Genomic DNA, 19,853 nt, shown 5'->3' on the forward strand with positions numbered 1-19,853 from the left:
TCAGACCTTCGAGCTCCAGCCCAAAGCTCAGGTGCTCTTCTCTATCTTTCAGTCGACTGAAGAAAGAAGGTGACAAGCAATTATAAGAAGTTATTTATTTGTAAGAGCTGAAACCCCGGATCATCGGGGAAGAGATGGGATTTTTTACATACAATAGGAGCTGCAAAAGCATCAAGAATATCTTCTGAAGATTTCTTCATCTATTTAAAAAAACCCGCAACTGAAGACTTCCCAGCATCCTAGTGTTCATTGGTAGAGAGGACGCCTCCGCGCTGATCCAGGGCTCCTGCATGAGCCTCCTCTCAGGAGCTGAGTGAGTCCTGGACCAGGCGGGACGGTCAGAAATTTTGCCTGCAATCTTGGCCTTTGGTTTCATGTTTTCTTTTCCTTCCTTGATTTCACAGTAGGTGCTAGAATCCAGCTCACGCCCGTCACTGTGCATACAGAGACCGTTAGACATGTTCTTTAAAAACAAACAAAAAAACACACCAGGATTGCAGATAGGTGGTGGCATATTGAGTTTGGAACCCAAGAACTATAATAAAAATCTACTTTTATTTTAATACATTGTAGGAAATCTTCATAATTTGACAGAGAGCTCAGTTCTGCAGCATGGCTTTTTAAGTCTGTAAATATAATAATTTTAAAACAGAAACAACCATTTTTTTCTTCCACAAACTACTATTCTGATATATTTTTTCCAGCCACGTCACTAATCGTGAATTCCTACCAGCTATTGACAAGAGTTGATTTTTTAATAAAAAAAAAATATATATATATAAAATTATCCCTTTAATTAAAGGGAAAAATGGGTGTTACTAATTTAAAATGGGCAAAAGCTTGGAATTTGATTTGATGGCAGCAGTGAGCATCACAGGGTTTGCAGGGATAAGGTCACAAGCTGTTTCTCCATGTTTTTCCTTGATTGTAATTTTGGTTTGGTTTTGGGAGTGTGGTTGGCCAATGGTGCAGACATCCACTGAATGAGCCTCTTCCCTTTGCACCAGGAATGCAGGAATTAAATCTACTTGATTTGTCTTGGTGTTAATGGTGGTTCGTGCTCTTCCTCTGAGGGATAAGGTGTGTCTGTGTGTCTCTGTGTCTGTCTGTCTGTGTGTAGGCTCAAAAACTTAGCACACACATTTGAGTGTTATGTGAAATGAACTAATTTTTTCTAGGACTTCCCCTTAAAGTTTCATAAACAGTATGGGATTTGGTACCAAAAAAGTGTGTGTGAGTGTATGCGTGTGTGTGTGTCTGTGTGTGTGTGTGTGAGTGAGAAAGAGAGATGATGTGTGTGTTTCACACACACACACACACACACACATAATCCAAATATATGTGTATGTCCATGTGTGTGTGTGTGTGTGTGTGAGTGAGAAAGAGAGATGATGTGTGTGTTTCACACACACACACACACACACACACATAATCCAAATATATGTGTATGTCCGTGTGTGTGTGTGTGTGTGTGTGTACACACACACACACATATAATTCAAATAACTTAGTATTTGAAAGATAGGTTGTGTGAGGTTTTTTTTTTTAGGAAGATTACACAATTAACATGCCAACACATTGGAATTTTAAAGGATAGACCTAAATTGCCACTCCCACATTCCTTGGGAACAGCCTTATTGCCATAGGTATGGACTACATTTGGATGAGTCAGGACCTGGGATTTAATAAGATGAATGGATGGTGGGCAACAATGCATTTTTTGACTCAGGAGCAGCTGACCCATAGGGGATAACACAGATCAGATCAGCCATTTGTGGCTTTTCTTTTATCTCTGGACATTAAAAGGGTCAGGTGATAACAGCTTTTTGAAGCAAAGCTATATAGAATCACCTCCCTCCATTTGTATCATTTTGCTCATATAATGCACTTTTACTGAAGCCAAGGGTTGGGGAGGTCCAGGGGATGTCTGCATCTGCTGACCATGTTTTTCACTGGTGCAAAACTTGTTCCGTTCTTTTTTCTCTCAAACTCTTGAGGGCTATATCTCTGCCGTTTAACCTGTTATATATGGTGGTCATGTCCTAAGACTCTCTTGGACCATGATAGATGAACTTGTAAGGCATACATGACACGCCCAGTGCTCAGGCCACTGTGACCGGCAGGAAGAAAAGCCAACCTTCTGACACAGAAACCAGCGACACTATTGGGTAGAGGTATTATCTCCATGCCAGTTCTGGATTCAAACCTGCATCAGGGGCCATTCCAGCTTCCTTCTACCCATGTGTTTATAGCCTGGATTTCAGTTGGGCTTTAATGGGTTGTTTCTGTTGAAAGAGTTTTTTGCTTTTCCTTTTCTCTCATTCCATGCCTGCCTTAACCCACAGCTGCTTAGTGGTAGGACGTTCCTTGGCCATCTCTTTGTCATTCAGAAGTGGCCAACCAGGGACAGGGCCTTCAGGCACTCTGATGATGACATCAGAGTGCCTTGACCCATTGTGCACACATTTTCTCCTATATTTTTAATGGAGCAAGTCCACCTCAAAATCTAGGGGGTATTAGGAACAAGAACACTGGACTGCCACCTCTTCCATCCCTCATTTCATGTGTCTTGTTTTCCTTTGGGATCTAAGATGGTGACTGTTAAATTAATTCTTTCTTCCTCCCCCACCCTACCCCCCCATCTTGCTATTTCCCATTCTCCCAAAGAAAAGAGAGTTTGATGATTTTTAATCTTTTTTTTTTAAGCTGATGTGAGTTTCCTTTTTCAGTTCAGCATTTTATTGTGTGTCAGTCTCCATGCCACCAACATCCCAAGGTGACGCACTACGATTTATTCTAATAAATCAACTGGATTAACTACCATTTGTTGACAGTGGCTCTGGGAGCCATCTTGGTGTGTTGGATGCCCCTTTACAGTGACCCAGACACATGGTTTCCTTTGGGATTCATTCACCTTCTTTTCAGTTGAAGTTTCAGGTTTTGTTTTTTGTTTTGTTTTGTGTTTCGAACGTATCTTGTTCAATGTTGTCAAGGTCGAGCTTCTTGTTTCGCGGCCTCACATGCAGTGTCCACTCTGATTTGCTACATTTATATATATCTGGAAGCTTAATGTACATATGAGTAGTTTGCCATGAGATAACACAGTGTAAACAGAGTAGAAACCCAGAAATCGTGACTTCTGTGTTCTCTCCATTTTGAGTATTTTGTAATTTTTTTGAAATATTTGTGGACAAATAAAACCAAGCTACACTACAGTATCTAGGCAATGGCCAGTGGAATGTGTCTCTTTACTTGGGGGATGGAAAGGTTGGGGAGGCTGTGAGATGAACAAACAAGATGCTTCCTTCAGAGCCAGAGCCTTGTTTTCATTGCCCAGCTATCTTGCTTTTAACCTGCTTGCTTCCTCCAGCTGCTGGGCTTGGGAAAAGGACCAAGTCCTTGAAGAGGTGGGGGAAGGAGCAGCAGGCACCACAGGAGCCAAGGCTTCAAGGGAAGGGAGAGCTTTGGGGCTAGGGCCATATTCTTTTTTATAGACCCTGGTGTTTTCAACAAAAAGGAGAGTCAGCTCTATTGAAAACAAGCTCTCAATGTGTCTTCCCAACACATTATCATGGAAATTGTAGTTCTTTGCATTTGATTGTAGATACTTGTGCTTACTTTTAGAGCAGCTTATGAAATTTGTTATTTGAATCACTTTGAGGATAATTGCATCCCTTGAATCACTATATTCTATTTTATGCACTTAAAAACATTGAGGACTCCATAGTGAACACCACAAACTGGGAGCTTTCCATTGGGTAAGGACCATAGGAGAGTGGAACTGTCCTGTTTTCCTCCTGAGTAACCTGTCCAGAATGTAGATATGCTTGGATTCCTGCCATCCTAAAAACAACAAAGTTCAGTTTTCCCTTTTTTTGTCTCAAATAAAAGAGAAGAAAACCATCTATTCTAGTAGAGGGTTAGAAGTAGTTCTTGATGATTCCAGGCTGTAATATAATCCCACTTACCACCCACTATAAATTGGTTTATTCTCTCCCTCCACTCACTCTTCCCTTGCTTCTCTCTCAGACCAGCCCTGGCTCCCACAGGTATTACTCATTTAGCTTTGGAATTGACCCTTAGCTTAAGAAAGAGAAGGGGATCCACAACCTGCTGGTTTTTTATCCACTCAAGCTTCCTAAGTAGAAATGATAGGTCATGCATTAAAAACATGAAAACAACCACAGGAGGTCAACAGGGACACACCTTCCCTGAATAATGCAACAACTGCTGACCTTCCCAGAAGGGATCCTATAGCCATTTGTAGTGGCTTTTAAAGACTAGGTCTCCCTGACTTACCAGTCTATTCCAGGTCCATGCCAATACTGCCTGGCTCCTCAGTTTTCAAAGTGGGTTGTTGCATCCATCCTTAAGCAGGGACTTGCCATATTGATGCTATACCTTGCACAGATACCCAGGTGACTCAAACCCCAAGCTTCTTAGAATTCCCAAGATTGAGAGATATGCCAGCCTCAGCCTCCTGGGGTAGCTCAGTTTACAGGTATGTGGCACCCTACCCAGCTCAGCCCTCGTTTATAAAGATTTCAAGCCAGGGAAAACTTACTAGCTCCCGAGAATGTCCATGTTAGTTTGGGATAGGAATAACTTAGGATGGTTTCCTTTATGTCAAGTTTAATTCTCCCCCTCCCCTCTCTCTCCCCCAACAGAACCAGAATAACTTGTCTTGCCAAGACAGCCCATCCCTTGCATTCACCCCTCATTTCTCCTCCCTGGCCAAATAATCCCCTTCAGTGAATGTACTCCATACCCAAATTTGATGGAGCTGAGCCGTCGCTATTTGATGAAACAATGATTTGTGTTCTAACCAAGAGCTAAAGTAACTTACTTGATTTTCCTCAATCAGGATATGTAAAATTTGTACATCATAAAAAAAAATCATACCTACAGACAGACACATCACTAGACCTTGCACTAGCCTTTCAGCAAGTTCTATTTTTACAGTGTTTGTGTTCAAAAGCTATATGACACAGCCTACCCTATGTCTATTCCTTGTAATTTGCATGTTGAAATGGTGTCTTTTTCTTCCTAACTTCACTTCTCTTTTTTTTCCCTTAGGACTTCTAGCTCCCCAAATTGCTAATTTAGGATTAAAGGATTTTCTTCTCCACACACTTGATTTGCACCAAATATAATCAGTGCTCCTTCACCCACCTTTTTAATGCAGAAAAGCCCTCTTCCTCAGACTTAGGGGTACCTCTGGAGTATGGCTTATACCCAAAGTACTGGGAACTCGGTAGATTGCCTAGAACACATGGTACAGTAGACCTAATTTAATTCAACTTTCCATTCCACCAAAGGCTGGCAATGAAGTCTTGGGCAAGGCCTTAATCTCTTAGGCCTCATTTAGATGTCTTCCAGTAGTAGCTTGAGACAAAATTGAGGTTGGGACCTGCCCAAGATGACTGGACTAATGTTCCAGCTGGGAAAAAATCTCTGGTCACATACTGTTACCAAAGAAGGAATTTCACATCCCAGGTCTTGCCACTCTTCTCATAAATGGCAGCACTTCGGTGAACTTGGGTTATAGATGCTTGCTTTCTCCCAGCATGCTGCCATGTTAGTGGAATTAAGGGAGTTCTGGGGGATAGGAGGTTTCCTTCAGAAAATGGGATTTTAGTTGAGACTTGAAGAAGGAAGAAAATCAATCTAGAAGACAAAGATAAGGAGGGAGAGTGTTCCAGACAACTGGGATAGTCAGATAGAATGCCCAGGCAAAGCTGAGAAGTGTAATTTTTGTGGGAGAAATTGCCAGGAAGCCCCTTTATCATTGGTGTCATAGGATATGAAGGGCTTTGAATGCCAAACAGAAAATTTTGTATTCACTCCCAAAGATAATAGGGAGCCACTGGAGTTAATTTAGGAGGGGGGAGTGGTGAGCTGATCCCACCTACACTTTAGGAAAATCATTTTTTGCCTTAATGGAAGATGAAATGGAGAGGGAAGAGACATGAGGCAGGTGTTTGTGTTTGCTTCACCAGCTCCACCAGCAGCTATTGCATAAGTTCAAGATGATGAGGCTTTGCTCCCAAATGTTGGCAGTGTCAGAGGAGAGAAGGGCCTGTATTCAAGAGATGATAGAATGACTGGCAGGTTGGAGGAAAGGGGGAAGAGGATGGCACCTACATTGTGAACCCAAGGGACTGGGAGTATGGTGTTTACCCTACAGTAATAGAGGGTTTGGGGAGTGGCTCAAGGGAAAGATAATGAGTTCAGTTCTGAACATGTTGGGTTTAAGATACCATCCAGTTGGTGGAGATGTCTGAAAGGCAGCAGAGATGCAAGATTGAAGGTCAGCAGGAAAGTTGGTGTCATATAGGTTGATTTGAGAATCATAAATTCATAGGAGCTGATGAGAGATTACCAAGAGAAAGGAGGGAGAAGAGAAGAGAACCCCCAGATGGAGCCCTGTATAGTGGGTGTGACCTGGAAGAAGATCAGCAAAACACAGAGAAGGAGCAAATAGGAGAGAGAGGCACCCTAAAGAGAAGAGAATATTAGTGATCAATAGGCCACAGAGAGGTCAATGAGAATTGAGAAAAAAGCCACTGGATTTGGCAACTAAGAAATCAGTAACTGTGGAGAGAGCAATTTTAGTGGAATGATAAGGTTGGAAGCTGGATTGTAAGAGTTAATAAGAGAAAAGGGGCAGCTAGGTGACACAGTGGATAGAGCACTGGTCCTGGAGTCAGGAGTACCTGAGTTCAAATCTGGCCTCAGACACTTAATGATTACCTAGCTGTGTGGCCTTGGGCAAGCTACTTAACTCCATTGCCTAGCAAAAAAACAAAAAAAAAGAATAAAAGAAAGTGAAGGCATCTCTTGTACCCAATCTTTGGCAGAAAAAAAATGGAATAATTAACAAGTATGGAAGGTTCAAGTTAAAGTATTTTTTATTTCTGGGATAGGGATGACACTAACATATTTGTAGAAGGAAGAAAGGAACTGGTTACAGCAAATGAAGATGGGAGAGTGGGGATGATTGAGGAGATAGTCTTTAAAGGAGATGTAGTGAAATGGTATTAGTGCAGGTAGAGAGGACTTAGCCTTGGTTAAGGAGTAAGGTCACCTCTTCATGTGAAACAGTAGTGGCATCAGAATACTGCAGAACGAGGAAGAGGAAATTGACAGCCAATAGCCTTAATTTTTTTCTATAAAGTATGAAGCATCGTTCTCAGCCAACAGAGTGGGAAGAGCAGAAAGCCATGGGAGATCTTAGGAGAGAGAAAATGCTTTGGAAGAGCTGCTGGGGAGAATGGGATGGTGAGTTGATCGTGACGTATAGTAGGATTCCCTAGTAGCAGTGATGGTCCAGTTGAAGTTATGTCACACAAATTTGTAGTGGATTCAGTCAGGATGGTTGCATGATTTTTTCCACTTCAATTTTTAAACACGTGTGAGAGTGAACACTGGTGCTGTGATCCAAGGCTGAGCCACGGATGGGCAAAACTCGAGATCAGTGTTGAATTTGTTCAACAGTTAAGAAGAGGGGCAGAGGGAAGATAGGGCTGATGCAGGCATGATGGTTCCCGAGAGAACTGAGTGTTCAAGGGATGGAGGTCAGTGTGGAACAACAGGATTTGGTAAGGGAAGGATATAGTCAGATTTTGGAATTCTTGAACATGGATGTGTGAAGGACAAGATCAAGCTTTTTTCAGTGTGCAACTGAGGTGGAATGAGTGAGTTGAGGAAATGGGAGGTTAAGGGTTTTTGAGGGAGAGTCATCATTGTCTGCTAGGAAGAGAAAAATGGTGAACCAGGTACCAAACTCATGGAGGAAGGTTTTTGGTCAGCAGCTATCAGGATCTTGATTGGGTGATCATTATAAATGGCATTCACCTCAAAGGAGAGTTTATTGAGTAATAGGTGATGGAAGAAGAACCCAGAAGTGGCCATGGGAAGCAAAGAGTATTCCAACTCCCTCTACCTTGACCAGTAAGCCTAAGGGAATGAGTGAAAATGCAGCCAGTACTAAAAAGGGTGGACAGTGAGTTGTCTCATGAGGAGAGATCAGTGATTGCTAGAAGATGAAAGGAGAGGAGGAAGAGATTTAGAATGCAGGGAAGTTTGTTGCCAATGAACAGGTATTCCAGGGGGCACAATAGGAAGACTGGGTAGAATTTGGATGGCACTTTGGGATGGGAGGATTTTGAGAGATGGGAATAAGGTTTCAATGATAAGAGCTCAGAACCATCAGGTATATAAGGTATGACTAGATTATGAAACACTTATAGAATGGAAGGCACCTGGTGAGTCAACAAGGCCACTCCAAAGACTGGAGATAAGGTATGCATTAATCCAGCAGGAAGTCTTGCCCCCACCAACTTTCCCCTTCCTCCACTCTGGTAGTGCAACAGGAGATAGAAGGTAAATGTTGCTTCCTGGTCTCCAGGACACTTCTTTCCCCAAAGAGTTCAGTACCTGGGTTCAGTGTTTCTCCTCCCTGACTCCTGCCCACATACTTGGGCGACTTCAACATACAGTACTGACTCCCTCAGATCCTAACCTCTTAGTTCCTTAACTTACCTCACATGACCTACCCTTCAACCCCACACAGAAATCATTATGTCCTTGATTTTGCCATCGTCACAAATACCACTTTAGCATTTACTAGCTGAAATTCCCATATCCAATCACCTCCCATTGTCAATCCACCTCTCCCTCTGCCTCACATCTCTAACATATTTCTGTGTCCTCATCATGAACTCCAATTTCTCCACCCCTCACCATTCCCAATTTATCATTCCTGGATTAGCCATTCTTTTTCCCCCATCTTGACCCATCAGTGAATTGGATCAACTCTGCCCCTGTTATCACAAGGCCAAACTTGTCCTGCCAAACCTAGCCATAGATCACTCCCACTGTCCATTGTCTTCACTCCTCTCATTGAATCAAGCCAGAGAAAGAAAATCTAAAAACCCCTCTGCATGGATCCACTACAAATTTTTGTTACATAACTCAATTGGGTCCCCCACTGGTGAAAGGCGATCCATTTATATCTTTCTAATTAATGCTGTATTCCACTTTCCATAGTGGTGCTTCCAAACCTTTTCATTACTCCTCAAACCTCCCCTGGCTCTCCTTTCCCCCTCCCTCTTAGCTAAGAACCTGGCCTCATATTTCACTGAACAAACTAAGGTCTCCTGAAGTTTCTTATGAGGGTCATAGTCTTAGAACTAGAAAAGCTCAAATGCTGGTCATTTTACAAAACTCAGTCCTTGATAGGACAAAGTGACTTGCCCACCACCGTTACAGTGCTTCAGCCAGAATTCAAACTTGGGTTCTCTGACTGCAAACCCAATCATCCAGACTAAGAAGTTTAGGCTTTTTTAGAAGACAGTATGACTTTGGGTATAGGTTTCTGATTGCAGGAGCCACTATGACCTTCAGCCTATTCTATCCCGGATTGAGGAACCATCCAGTTCTCCAAAGGGGGATTCTTAGATTCTACAGTTATTATCAGTTGATCAAGCTTAATAGCTGTGTTTTGGGGAGAGATACCTTCAGTAACGATATAATCTATGATAAAACCAGATCCATGATGATCCTTGAAGGATATTTTGAAGGGATAAGAGTTTACTAGCCTCAATATTGCTTTAGCCTCTGCAATCATCACTTTGCAATGGTTTTGCTTAGATTTGTCCTTGGCAATGGAGTTGGGAAGTCAGAATTCTGAAATTTCAAATTTGGCCAAGAAAACTTAAAAAGATATTTTAAAAGATGCCATGGAGAACCCCCCCCCCCCCCAACCAATGACAACTTGAGTAATATCTTCTGGTTTGATGTTAACCCTGAAAAGGATAACCTTTCCTATTAAAACCACCTCCAAGATTGGGTGATTTTCTTGCAGCCTAACACCAAAATGACACTTTACTGCTCCCCATACTCCTTTAACCCTCTACCTGCTTTGAGAGATTAGAGACTTGTATCATGGTGGATAACTAGGAAATGCAAGTTTTAATAGATGAACTCCTCTCCTTATAATTATGTATTCTTTTGGTGGTTCACCAAAAAAGACCAATAAGCTATGAAGTGAACCCATGGGTTAGGAAGTCATTCTGCTCATACCCCTAGCCATAGCCAAGTTACCCCCTTTTCACTGACCTTCAGTCTCCTCGTTAAAATAGTTTAGTTGAGTTTCATGATCTTTCTGGTCTTTTCCAGGTCAGTGATCTAATTCTACTGTACATTTGTGTTAAGACTCTTAGTAATTAAATTTAAGGCTTTCTGAGCAGGAAATATATATCTCAGGGGAACTTAGCTAAATTCTTCTTATCATCTAAAATGAACCTGGATCCCATCTCCCAGAATATCTTACAGGAATTATCTTTATATTAAATGATGAATATTGGGATCCATGAGGTCTCTTCTATTTATAAGTCACAGGAGAAACACACAAGACAGTATTGCTTGCAATGCACGTTCGTGGGTTCTTCCACCTCAGGATCAATAGAGGCATTAGTTTCCCAGCTCACCCTGCCAGGAAGACCCTCACCATTAGAAAGAACAGACTTAGTTGGGTTTTTCTTTTTTTTTTTCTTTTTTGCTATTTATTGTCTCATCACATATTTACAATAGGAAATCTTTCTACTTGTACACTGGTTTAGGCGGCTGGTCAAGGCAATCCAGTCATTCCATTGGTCAGCTCTTAACTAGCCCTTTTTCAGAATGCCTGTGTTACAAGCGGTAGTCCCAAAGTGGAGGTCTTCAGGGCACTAGATGTTCAGCAGAAGTGGCTGATGTTCCTCTTCTAACTCCTCACTGGGAGGAATTTCATAAATGACAAAAAGGGAAGAGTACAAACAGCCCACGAAAGACACGAGGCTGGAGAAGTACATTACCCCATTGGCACTGCCCACCACTGAGGTCAATGGTCCCATGATAATGGAGACAAGAATCTGAGCTAAAAAGTACTGACAGCTCAAGAGGGAGATGTCCACCCCCATTCCTCGCTTGGTGCCATCCACAGTTGACCCTGAAAACTGATTAAAAAAGAAGAAAAATGTGAGTTTCAAAAAAAAAAAGATGTCAAACCAATCATAATCAATAAAACCTTTTCTGAAACAGCAGCAGAAGAGTCTCTAATTTATAAGAATATTAAGGCTACCAGGGAGCCCCCATAGGACATTTTTAGATTTTCAGATTTCATCCTCAAGTGGAAAAATAGCCCAAAAGTTCTCTATTTGTCTTCAAAGTGATGACAACACCCCGAAGAATTCGGGCCATAAAAATAGAAACCAGAGAAGCATGAGCTGCTTCTCTACTTCCAAACTATGAGACCTTGGATGTAGCAGATCATCCAAGGGGTGACAGTATTCATGAAATAACTCCAAAAAAAAAAAGAGTTTGATATCTTCTTTAGCTTTAAAAAATGAAAACTTAGAAGGCTATCTGTGAGAAATTATATTGAGAATTAGCATAGAGTAAGCTAAGCATCCTCTTTTTTTTTTTTAAATTAAATGTGCATGTGTAGAGTGAATTAATTCAATCAACTTGCTTTCTCCCTAATGGCATGGAAGAAAAATTTTTATAAGCCACTTTGATAAGCCAAGGATGTGTGTGTGTGTGTGTGTGTGTGTGTGTGTGTGTGTGTGTGTGTGTGTGTGTGTGATGGAGGAGAAGGGGAGATTAAGGTAAGTGAGAGAAAGGGGCATTATGAGGTAAGAGGAGGCCACAGACAAATTCAACCTCTTTCACCCACTGATTGTTTCTACAACAGAAATTCTTAACTTTTTGATATATCTGGACTCCCTTGGATAGTCAATGGACGGAGTCTAGGGAATCCCTTCTTAGGGATCTTACATTTTTAGATGCATCAAATGAAATACATAGGATTAAAAAATTATATTGAAATACAATTATCAAAAAAATTTTAAACAGGACAGGGTGCACCTCTAATTCAGGACCCTATAAGACCCCTGAAATCATGTAATCTGTTGCTACCAAGGCAACCACAGGCAGGACTAGAAATTCAGCAACTCTAGGAGCTTTTTAGGGTGAAGTAATTAAACATTTGACCAAATATGGCAGACTCATTTTTAAGTTTTGGCCTTTGGCAGAAAGTATCCCCATGCCTACTCTAAAAAAAAAAGTCACATTCTCTTTTCTAACCCAATTGATCATCTGCCCCAGTATCTAGAACTCAGCAAAATGATGCTACTACTGCTACAGTTTAGACAAATTACAGAGATCCCTAGGTTTCACTGTCTGTGCTAGGACATACCAAAAGATTACAAACCCTGAGTTTCACAAATTTCTATGAGGTGGCTGAGGGAGTTGGTCGCCATTTATCAATTTGTTTCCTTGGGAAAATGCAATTTGAGTTTCAAATGAACTTTCTAAACACATCCTATCAGTAAGTTAAAAACTGCCTGAATATTCATTTCTGGTCCATCTTCTCTAATAACAACCCCAAGCAGCCTTGTTCTCTTATGACAAATGTCCCTGAATTCACCTCCTAAAAAAACCAGTCACCCTTAATCAAGCCAACACTGCTCCCAGAAGTTGTCCTATTCAAGAGCTATTTGTATGTAGAAGAATCTTCCTAATAGCGGACGTGTATTTACAAAAGGTTTTACTTATATTACTTCATTCAATAGCCAGTTTTCTCTGCACCATTTTAATATAACACAGTATGATGAAGGATCCGTGTCAGGGCAGCCTTGAATCTCTGCCTCAGAGGGGCAGGATAATAATAACCTTTTAAGCCCGAAATGGTTCTAGAGGGGGAAGCAGCCACTGGGGTCCCTCTGGAATCTCAAAATCAAATTATTCTCAAGTCTTACTTCCATCAAAGAGGTGTCCCTTGCCCCATTCTGCTTTGTGATGAAATACAATAGCATTCCATGGGAGGAAAGCAACTACTGCTTCCCTTGGGGAATGACTGGAGGACTTTCAACTATGTTCGTAGGAAAACCAACGTTATTAATAGAAGAATCTAAGCTGATTGACTCTGCTCTGATCTCTGAAAGAGGGAGCTGATGGCCTCTCCTGGAAGCACTCAAGCCCATCAGAAATAGCATTTCTGTCTGCTAAGGGTTGGGCACATTCATCTAATTCCAATGTTTAAGGCGATCAGGACTTCTGAGTACTCACATTAATTAAAACTACAAGGGAGAGAGTCACAACTACTCTGGGTGTTGAAGTCTCTTGAAGACAGCCGTGTTCCTTTAACAGGAGGGGGGGGCTGCAGTGTCACCTGGGCTAGGGGGAATGCTCAGGAGGAGGTCAGCTCCCCTCGCGTGACCCGGCTCTCACGGGAGGAAAGTGCTTGGATGTTGCCAACATGGGGTTGTGGCCTCACTGAAGAAATCAAGCCAAAAGAGCACGGTGATTAGAATGGATTCACTTACACATTCTAGCAGCCGTTACACACAGCCTGGTAAAAAAACAAAGTCACCACTTCAGCTGAGTTGTCACTATTGGACTTGTTTCTAGAGTCAACATTGACTTGCCCACTCTTTGCCTGGGACTGCCAAGAATGAATCTCATAGCAAAGGGGGGGACCTTTTCTCATTGTGCTGCACAACACCCTCATCGGCGGCCACAGGGGTGACTTGTGCAATATATTCAGACATTCCCAAGAGGATATTCTCTTGGTTTCTTCCTCCAGAGTATGGATGACTTCCATACTTGAGTACTTGGAAAGGCTGCCATTTTAGCACAGAGGCATAGTGGAGCGGAACCCACCCGCTTGGCAGTAGATCCTGCTTGCCAACATTATCTAGGTGAAGCACCTGCTCACTGCCAAGGCAGAGCTTCCTAAGCAAAGGAATCTTAGTCCTAGTCTAGCTTGATGCAACTGATGGGACCAAAGTGCTCCACAGAAAAGGATGCTCCGGGCTCCTGCATATGGGCAATTGTGGCTAGGGAACAACCTAGAGGAGAAAGTAGAGGGAAAAGTGGAAGGAAAGAAGGGAGGGAGGATGGGTCAGGAAGCATTAAGAAGGAAGGAGGGAGGAAGGGAAGAAAAGAAAGAAGCAAGGAGATTTACTTTTCTTCCAACCCATTCTTTCAACTAAGAGGGGAGAGAGCACAGGGGTCTGGCAAAAGAGCTGGAAACTGACTAGATAAGAAAAGGAAAAGGAGAAACTTTTATGGCATCTCTCCTAGAAAGGTTGTATGATATAATAATTGCTACTGTTTAGATAGTGGTTTGAGGTATTTCATGCATGTTATTTCATTTGGTAAAGTGCTAGGGATGGAGTCAGGAAGGAAAACCGGTTCAAATCCTACTTCTGAGCTTGCTTTATAATTAAGGTCAAGTTGGTGAACCCCTCCGAACCCCAGGCAGCCCTCTATACAATTTGCTCACGTGGGATGCTGGAATGCCGATCAATCCTAAAAAGTGCAAAATAATTGGAATTGCCTAAGTAAAACAAATTTCCTTTTAAAGATATTTTTTTCATGAGTATGAAGAGGGTGGGAAGGGGACACCACCTACCTTTTTACTCTGGTAGTAATCACACAACAGAGAATAGGGGAGGGTGCAGAGGGTAGAAAATAATATCCCATATGTTATGCATAGTGATAAAACCACATAGATATTCCTGGAGAGTGTGGCAAGACCTGTCCCCAATCCAAAGGCAAGATAGGCAATGAAATACAGGGTGCGAATGCTGAAGTATTCTTCTAGCTTTTCTAGCATTGCTACAAAACAGAGAAAGATAGTGAGCCACCACAGAGATCACAAAACATCCCATGAACTCCTCAGCCTGGCTCCCACTTACCTTTCCTAGAACATTTCCCTGTCACTTAGACTCTATCACATTAGCCTGCTGCTTATTCCTTGTACATGAGATATCTTCTTACCTTTTCAGATTTGCACAGATGATCTCCTGAACCTCAAACATACTCCCTTCTCATCTCTGCCTCATTAATCCCTAATTTCCTTCTTAGCTAATACTCCTTTCCCAAGGCCTTTAATGTCCTCCACCCGCCCTCACTCAAATCTAATTCATGGGTTTGTTATGGCATCACCTCCTTGATGTCATGGTCTTTGATAACAAAGGACAAAAACCATCATCAATGCCCACTCTATTCACCCTTGAAATAACTTGCATCTTCCATATTTGTAAATTCTCCCCCCTCCCACCCCCAGTAGAATGTAAAAATCCTTGAGGGGAAAAAAATATTTGGGGGCCTTTTTTTTCCTTTTTATCTCCCCAGCATCTAAAATAATATTTGATCCATACATAGTAAGCGGTGCTTAATAAATGCAAATTAGATTGAATTAAATTGAAAGCATTAAATGATCCACTTTACCGAGAGGAGTGGCAGTCTTTCAAAAAACTTACACTAAAAACTCAGCTGTCACAGTCCCCACTTCCTTTTGAAATCTCAACTTCTCAAGGTTTTTGTTCTGGGAGTCATAGAAAGAAATGGACTGAGGAGGAGGGTGGCTTTCCACTGGGTGTTGTCAATGCAGACATGTCAGCCCTGAGGCTGAATATCCTTTGGGAGTCTAAGTGTAAAAAGGATCATTTATATCTTTGCCATAAACCTTGCCACTGCCTTCCAGGGATTTTATGCCTTCTCCGTTTGTAAAACTGAGTACCCTGTCTAATGTAGGTAGTAATAGGATTTCCAGTTTTATTATATGGGAACATCTTGTGTACTCTAATTTATTCATCATCTTGAGGTGAATCCTCACCAGCAGCTTTGTGTGCAGGATGCACACATTAGATTTCATAAGATTTTTATTTTATTAGGTTTTTAAAAAACATTTTCTCCACCTATATAGAAACTTTGGAGAAAACCTCTATCAATTATCAGTGTGTGTGTGTGTGTGTGTGTGTGTGTGTGTGTTACCTAACAAGGGAATTTTCATTTAATTTATTTAACATTTTTAATTCATTTAACATTTTAATTAACAATTTAATTCATTTAATATTTTTTTTAAAAGGCACAAATAGCCATACTGTTAAAGTATTCCAGTGTCCAGCTAAATGCTGATCATAATCTAAAGGATATCTGGAACCTAGCATTTTTGGAGGCAGATAGGTAGGCTATAGTAAATGGAGCACTGATTAATTTTTTGACTTCCTGCCTTGTCTGTACCATATTCCTTTTTTTTTTTTGGAGGGAATTGGGGTTAAGTGATTTGTCCAGGGTCACACAGCTAGTGAGCATTTTGGGCTGGATTTGAACTCAGATCCTCCTGCCTCTAGAACCAATAAATTCAAATCCAATCTCAATCACTTCATTGTGTGACCTTGGACAGGTTACTTAACCCTGTCTACCTCACCTGTAAAGAAGGTATAAAAATAGCACCTAATTCCCATGGTTCAGAGGATCAGATGAAATATTTGTAAAGCTTTTTGCAAATCTTAAAATTCTGTATAAATGTTCCTTCTGATCTATATAACTATCTACCTATCCATCTGTCAATATGGCATTCTTATTTTGCCTCTATTTGGTATTTGGAATACAGTTCTAACCGATGTTTCTAGCCTACTTTTCTCCAACTTTGAACTCTCCACCCTTTAGTTCACTTTCCACTTAGCATCCTTATACCTTTGCACAGTCTGGCTCTCATACCTGAATACTTTCCCTCCTCAATTCTACCTCTTGGGACTCACTAGCTCCCTTCCAGGCTCAAGTTAAAAGCTGTTCCTGAAGCTCTACCCCACCCCCTACCTCCAGTTATTAGGGCTTCACCCCTCCCCCAAATCACTTTTGCATACTTTGGCACTGACTTATCTGTGCCTATGTTTCCCCTTGGGAGAACACAATCCCCTTGAGGACAGGGTCCTGTCTTGGGTCTCCCTGGCTGCCCAGCCAAGTACACCTGACCCATAGCAGGCAACAAGAAGTTCTGGTTGGGTCACATGGTTGAATTGAATACCTGAATAGAATGCCGCGCTGAATGCATAGATGCACATGCCCCAGCATCCCATAGTAACACCAGCATTATATTTCTGATAGTCTTCTGAAGTGTGAGGGGCTTTGGGGTTCCCTTGGAAGACCACCTCACCCATAAAGTCTGTGTAGAAAAGCAACATGCCCTCAAATGAGAGCCACCCTACAAGAAAAGACATAAGTTGAACAAGTTATATCGTTAAGTAGCCCAAGTGGATAGAGCACAGGGTCTGGAATCAGGAAGACTTAAGTTGAGACACTTACTAGTTGTGTGACCTTGGGTAAGTCACTTAACCTCTGCTTGTCTCAGTTTCCTCAGCTGTAAACTGATAATAATACCAGTACCCACCTCCTAGGATTGGTGTGAGGATAAAATGAGGTCATATTTGCAGAGCACCTAGCATCATTTCTATCTCAATGCTTATTCCCTTCCCTCACAACCTCACCCAGAGGACTTTTATGATGATCATGTATCACTAATTATATAGGATTGTCCCTTCCTCACACCCCTCTTAATCGAATGCCTTCATTTTGCATGCAAATGGTGAAAGGCCAGGAGAAAGTAGAGATCTCACTGACTCAAGTACTTGAAATGCTGTCTCACAGAAGAGGAATTCAATAACTCTGTATTCACTGTGCATGAGATACTGTTAGGAGAATTTTTCCATTTCCTTTTGTTCAATTTCATTATGCTATTCTTCCTGGAAACTTTGGCTAACTGAAAGCTGACTCCTGTTAATGTTAACCTCACCTGGCTAACAATCTGATTCATGGAATGATAATATTAAAGGAAGAGATTTGTTTTCTTTTTTAGTTTTTGCCAGGCAATGGGGTTAAGTGACTTGCACAAGGCCACACGGCTAGGTCATTATTAAGTGTCTGAGATCAAATTTGAACTCAGGTCCTCCAGGGCCGGTGCTCTACCCAATGTGCCACCTGGCTGCCCCAAAGGAAGACTTTTTGACATCTGAGCAAAGAAACCAAAAGGCAAATTGAACTTCCCAAAGGAATTTATGTATCTGTTTGTGAAAGAATTCTCCTGGCTCCACCTGTAGTTATCTTTCTGATATGTGAATGTTCTAAATGTAGTTTAATCTATAACCTGATGTAGTTTACCATTAGAGTTTCTTTAAACAGATTTTTTTAAGAGATAGATGAAATTATGATTGTTTAACTAAGTCTGTTCAACTATGATGTAAGCTGATGTATTAAATTGCTATATATCAAAATTTATTTCTCCTTCTGATGCAATTTTTGTCTATAAAAAGTTTTGTTAGAATCCTAATCTTAGTTCAGGGTTATTTTCCTAGCCCCTGAACCTGTGCTTAAAGCATAAAACCCCAAGTTTTTGCCTATGGAATTTCTGCAGTGTGATAGCTTTATTTGGCAACAGTAACCTACCACATGAACTTGAAGGGAGATACTTTTCATATAACAAAATAGATATTTACATATTATGTTCAGCTATTTATTTACATATTTGTTTGTTTATTTGCCCCAAATGAGGATATTTAGGCTAGAGAAGAGAAAACATGTCCACCCCCACTGAAGATATGAACGAAGACTTCAGAGTCAGAAGTTATCAAGTTCATCAAGTTATTTAATATGAGGAAGCTGAGATTCAGAAAGGTTATGTAACTTGCCTAAAGGTGGAGGACATGATATGGTCTTTAAGCAAATGAAGAGCAGTCAAATGAGTTAATATTTCGGGGAAAAAAATAGTTAACCAAGTATCTGGCACATAATAAGCTCTGTACAAATGCTTATTCCTTTCCCTTCCTAGTCTAGTGGGAAAGAGGACTCAGGTTATTCTGCTTGGCCGCGTATCTCTATTCGTAGACACAGCAGTAAGCAAAAAAAAGACAAAGTTCAAAATAGGAAGAGAGCTATCAGAAAGGAGAATGGGCTTGCTGAACAGGTACAACCACCCAGTTCCCTGGAAGTTTTTGCACAAAGGCTGTATTAATCACTTGTCTGGTTGAAATCACCCTCAGATTTGAGAATTCTTTAAAATTTTTAAATGTTAGATAGTTAATGGTGATGCCTCAGTGGACAAAGAAGCAGGACTAGAATCAGGAAGACAAGAGTTCAAATCCACTCTCAAACATTTACTAGTCATGTGACTCTGGGCAAATCAAGTCACCTTTGTCTGCCTCGGTTTCTTCAAGTGTAAAAAAGAAAAGATGGAGGGGAAATAATAACTCCTGCTTCATAGAGTTGTTATGAGGATCAAATTAGATAATATGTATAATATAATACAATAATATAAATGCTAGCTATTAAATAAGTGACTTGCTTAAGATCATAGAGGTAGTAAGCATCAGAGGGTTGATTAGACCTATTGGCATTTAACTGGCTGTTTTAATCTGTAAGAGGTCAAAACATCCATTTGTGTAACCTTTTATCTTGAATGTCTTGGGTGTCTGCTCATCATAACCATATTTTGTCACAAACTAACACTGTTGCTCCTTTGTCCATCTATAGATGCTTAATATTATTTTGGTCCAAAATAAAAGTGAAAAATGTATTCTTGACTCCTGCATGTTCTATGAGACAACTTAGGAATAGGAACTTCTTTCTTAGGACTTAGAAGGACAGGGGAACTTGGAAACGGAGCTCTATTGGTTTCATACTCACCCTCCTCTTAATTTTTCATAATTTGGCCATTCAAGAATGACTCCATACCAAAGTTTCAACCAGCTACTATGACAAATTAATAATAATAATAGCATTTATATAAGTATTTCAGGCTTACAAAATACCTTAAATATATTCTTTACCACACACACACACACACACACACACACACACACACACATATATGCATATATATATATATATATATATATTTTGTTCTTCACAACAAGACTAAGAGGTAGGTGCTATTGTTCTTATTCTCGTTTTATACATGAGGAAACTAAGGCAAGCCTAAGTTAAATGACTTCACAGTTAGTTAGTGAATGAGGCACAATTGA

The 19,853-nt window shown here is 40.9% G+C and overlaps 2 protein-coding genes across 13 annotated transcripts in view; one reads left to right on the plus strand and one right to left on the minus strand.

Annotated features, from left to right (window-relative positions):
* Positions 1-3,218, plus strand: part of RERE (arginine-glutamic acid dipeptide repeats) — a 570,111-nt gene extending 566,893 nt beyond the window's left edge. For all 11 annotated transcript variants that reach the window (XM_074218548.1, XM_074218539.1, XM_074218549.1 and 8 more), the window contains one exon: positions 53-3,218. In XM_074218548.1, coding sequence (XP_074074649.1) covers positions 53-86 — 34 coding nt within the window. In that variant the 3' untranslated portion in view covers positions 87-3,218. The remainder of the gene's footprint in view (positions 1-52) is intronic.
* A 7,329-nt stretch (positions 3,219-10,547) lies between these two features.
* SLC45A1 (solute carrier family 45 member 1) overlaps positions 10,548-19,853 on the minus strand; it is a 32,368-nt gene continuing 23,062 nt past the window's right edge. The window contains exons 7-10 of one of the 2 annotated variants that reach the window (XR_012474601.1): positions 16,865-17,041; positions 14,462-14,667; positions 13,114-13,320; positions 10,927-11,000 (exon numbers count right to left, since the gene is read on the minus strand). Coding sequence is in view for 1 of the 2 variants with exons in the window: in XM_074218551.1 (XP_074074652.1) it covers positions 10,734-11,000; positions 14,462-14,667; positions 16,865-17,041 (650 nt within the window). In the remaining variant the exon portion in view is untranslated. Of the gene's footprint in view, positions 11,001-13,113; positions 13,321-14,461; positions 14,668-16,864; positions 17,042-19,853 lie in introns of both variants that reach the window. The other variant, XM_074218551.1, reaches the window with a different exon arrangement.

The sequence above is a fragment of the Macrotis lagotis genome, chromosome 1, assembly GCF_037893015.1.
Source record: "Macrotis lagotis isolate mMagLag1 chromosome 1, bilby.v1.9.chrom.fasta, whole genome shotgun sequence".
Classification (NCBI taxonomy): Eukaryota; Metazoa; Chordata; class Mammalia; order Peramelemorphia; family Peramelidae; genus Macrotis; species Macrotis lagotis.